The 3822-nt window shown below is 45.4% G+C and overlaps 1 protein-coding gene across 1 annotated transcript in view; it reads right to left on the reverse strand.

Annotated features, from left to right (window-relative positions):
• Positions 1-3081, reverse strand: part of hoxb9a (homeobox B9a) — a 9617-nt gene extending 6536 nt beyond the window's left edge. The window contains exon 1 of the mRNA XM_010768255.1: positions 2381-3081. Coding sequence (XP_010766557.1) covers positions 2381-2978 — 598 coding nt within the window. The 5' untranslated portion in view covers positions 2979-3081. The remainder of the gene's footprint in view (positions 1-2380) is intronic.
• Positions 3082-3822: the final 741 nt, after the last annotated feature.

Genomic DNA, 3822 nt, shown 5'->3' on the forward strand with positions numbered 1-3822 from the left:
ATAATTAACAACATTAACATACATTTCAAATGTTTACATATTATTGATGATATATATATACAGTGATACAATTACAATTGTGTGTGTGTGTGTGTGTGTGTGTGTGTGTGTGTGTGTGTGTGTGTGTCGCGCGCGCGTGTGTGTGTGTGTGTGTAGTATTTGCAATTTGTATTCCCCTGTAAGGCCAAACNTTTAATAACACATGCAAAAATTGTGAATAACGTTTTAAAAAGCCAAAGTATCCTTCCCTCTACAGCTGTGTGTCTCTGTGTGTGTGTGTGTGTGTGTGTGTGTGTGTGTGTGTGTGTGTGTGTGTGTGTGTGTGTCGCGCGCGCGTGTGTGTGTGTGTGTGTAGTATTTGCAATTTGTATTCCCCTGTAAGGCCAAACGGTCAGGTTTACAGACGCATGGATCAGAATCCTCCGACAAGTAGATTTATGGGGCGGGATTAGAGGAGGGAAACAGAGCCCTTCACATGCTGGCTTGCTTAGGGAAATAAATAAGAAATAGGCCTACATAAAAAAATATCAAATGAATATCTTTCCAGGGAGCCTTTTTCTGTCCCGCCCAAAATAAGTCAAGAAGGTTTGGAAAATACCTCCAAACCGAGCCAGCACATGATGGATATCATGTTGCTGTTAGCGGGTGCAGACAGAACAAACACGGGTTATATGGAGAACCTCCGCGGCTCTACATCAGGATGACTGCTACTTAATGACAGGTCCAATATTATTATTATTACAGAGTGAACAGATGACCCGCAGCCTATACTAACACCAAGCTGAATTAGTGTATTGAAGTCAATCTGCCGCCTTCACATAAATAATGAACCCCCTTATTTTATGAACAATAACCGAACTTCGAAGGTTGCAATAGGCTACATTTCGTAACAGTGAACACAAATATGAGTTTTATTTGATCACATAATACTAAAGAACACAACATAATTCACAATTGTGCAGCTACAAACTAAATATGGGCCTAAGGGCGATTATAATCGTATATCTTGGCCTCGGCACTATCTACAAATAACCTGCTCTTCACTTCCTGACAGTGACAGACGTCCTGACTGCCTGATTGCTATATAATTTTTAGGACAGCCCATGCATATAGCTGACATACATTTAATAGTTTCAGCTGATGGAGATGTTTGACATTGGGGGCGGGAACAAAGCGTTATCCTTTTATGTTTGCATTTCTTTGCTTCAGAATAGTGACAATACAACAGAAATATGAAGAATAATCCCAGCACCCCTCCTCTCAAGAATATGGGAAATGACAAAGCAGTTGATTGCAGAATGATTATCAAGGTAGTATTGCCTTTCAAAAGCATAGCTACATAGCATATTAATTACCGTGTCACATGGTTACCCTAGCCTGTAAAGAGAAACCGCGGCCTGCATGTCCATGGTGACCGCAGCTCTGGAGCTCATGTCTCCAGACATCGCTTCTGACTTCAGTGCATATGTGGTGCGTGAGTGAGCAGTGGATATGGAGCAGGAGGCCTACAGCTCGAAAAGGTCTGATTTGTTTGTTCCAAAATGGATTTGCACAGTGTGACTGACGCGAGGAGCTTTAATACGCAATGGAGCGCGGATACAAACTCGTGTGCGACACAGAGAGATTAATAAAGCCCTGCGACCTACAACCCACCTGCAGTAAAACCCTAAAGTAAAATGCAAAATCAAATCCGAAGCACTTGCGGCTGTTTCACCAGTAGCCTACACATGCCCTGAGCAATTACCTTTTCACGATAGCTCATAATCAAACAATGATTGTTTTTACACAAGCATCTGTAATTCCAATTAAATATATTCTCTGCTCATGAAGATATAAATCCATATGTTTTTTGTTGACAGTTTCCAAACTCACCATCAAGATACTATCAAATCATCAATTATTTTTAAACTGGCATATTGTTGCAAAACAGCGTGAATCTTATTACTAAGAAATGCAATGCAAGTATCCCCTGAACACACCATGCAACTGTGTTATGTTTAGGGTTAGGTTAAGTTATATAATATAGTAACCGGTTCTAGTTATTGTAGCCTACAAGTTGTCCACTTATTGTGTCCACCTCTTGTATGTTTTTTGTAGTAGCTTCCACAGTATTGCGCAGGGAACAAAACAGAGATTGGTTTATGTGACGCTACATAATACAGTTAATATTGTTCATAGCCTACCAAGAGTAATCCGTTACTGCAGGAGCCTGCTGCTAACACAGAGATGATCCGGGCTAAATATCTCAGTAAATTTAGGAGAGCAGAAGGTGGGGGCACTTTGGCACTCCGGCTCTTTGTTCTTGTTTTATGGCGGCATTAAAAGCATTTACAATCTCCCTCTCTCGTTCCGCTCTCTCCTGCCTGCTTTAATAACTTACTTTGATCCGGGACGTCTTTGTCCTCACTCCCATCACAAATGTCCTTATTTTCTTCGAAACCTGCTCTCGGGATGGCGGCCGGATGGAGATTTAGCTCGCGCGCGGCCGTGGACGCAGACTCCAGAATGTAAGTGGTGGTCTCCTGCTGGATCTGTCCGCTGAGTTTAGTCGGGATCTCTCCGCCGTGGTGTCCTAGCTGAGGTTCCAGCTTGACCTGCCCCGCCTGGCCCTGCCCCGGGACAGCCTCGGAGCCGCGCGGCGCGCAGTCCAGCCATGAGCGGAGGTAGCGTGTGTCCGCGGCGGGCACGTGCTGCGCTGGGATGTACGGGTGGTAGACGGTTGGGAGGCCGCTGGCTCCGTGGTGCGGGCTAAACGGGCTCCAGGAGGAAGAGAAGACCGGGGGCTTCGGCTGGAAGCTGCAGGACGGGTAGGACTCCGGGTGGGGGTGTTCGGGCTGCCTCCCACCCGCGGCCGCGGAGGAGCTCGAGCCGGAGTACTGGTGGACGCCGGGAAAGCGAGCCGGGGTTGAGAGTTCATCGCTCTCGTGACTTATGATGGAGTCCACGTAATAGTTGCTCAAAGTCCCAGAAATGGACATTCTCGGACATTATCCGCGAAACGCCGCGAGTTCACTAAATGGAAAACAAGAAGAGAGACATTACGCGATTTTACTCTTTGACTCTCTCTCTGTTTCTCTTTGCTTGCTCCCCCCCTCCCTCCCTCTCTCCCTCTCTCTCCTCTCTTCTCTCTCTCTGCTCTCATATCTCTCTCTCTCTCTCTCTCTCTCTCTCTCTCTCTCTCTATCTCTCGCCCTTCCTTCCAAACAACTTGCGCACTATAGCGAAACAAAGTGCTACAGCCTCGCACTGTTCGCGGGGCGCAAACTGATTGGCCGGACTTTTTTCTCCGAGCCTGATAAAGCTTAAATGGAGCGTAAATCAATAATGCACCCCCCCCCCCCCCTTTCCCCCTCTCTCTCTCTCTCTCTCCTTCTATCCCACTCTCTTTCTCGCCATTTAATAGATTGCACCCCCTCTGAATAAATTGTCTTGTTTAGCCTATATGCAATATGCAAAATGAACAGCTCGTGCGTATATCTAGTCTGTGTATCTATGGCTGGTGTCAGAGTGAGAATTACACCGAACTGTTAAATTATGCTCGGTCTGGGCAGCGCGGAGACAATGGCTGACAAATAAGTGGCGCAATTATTTGTATGTATATATTTATTTATTTATTGATATGAACCTAATCAAAATAGACGCGCGTGCATCTCAGTGTGACGCGCACTGTACACATTACCGGGAGCGTGAGCACTGTTTTCTGTATTGTCTGCAAATCAATCTCAACATAATTTAAACGCACTGATAGCCAACAGCAGCGTTGTGTTATACCCAAGACAAGACAGACAGTTAAATTCACACCTATGTGTGGGTAAAGATTTA

The sequence above is a fragment of the Notothenia coriiceps genome, unplaced genomic scaffold (genome assembly GCF_000735185.1).
Source record: "Notothenia coriiceps isolate Sejong01 unplaced genomic scaffold, NC01 NC01_scaffold00005469, whole genome shotgun sequence".
In the NCBI taxonomy this organism is placed as follows: domain Eukaryota; kingdom Metazoa; phylum Chordata; class Actinopteri; order Perciformes; family Nototheniidae; genus Notothenia; species Notothenia coriiceps.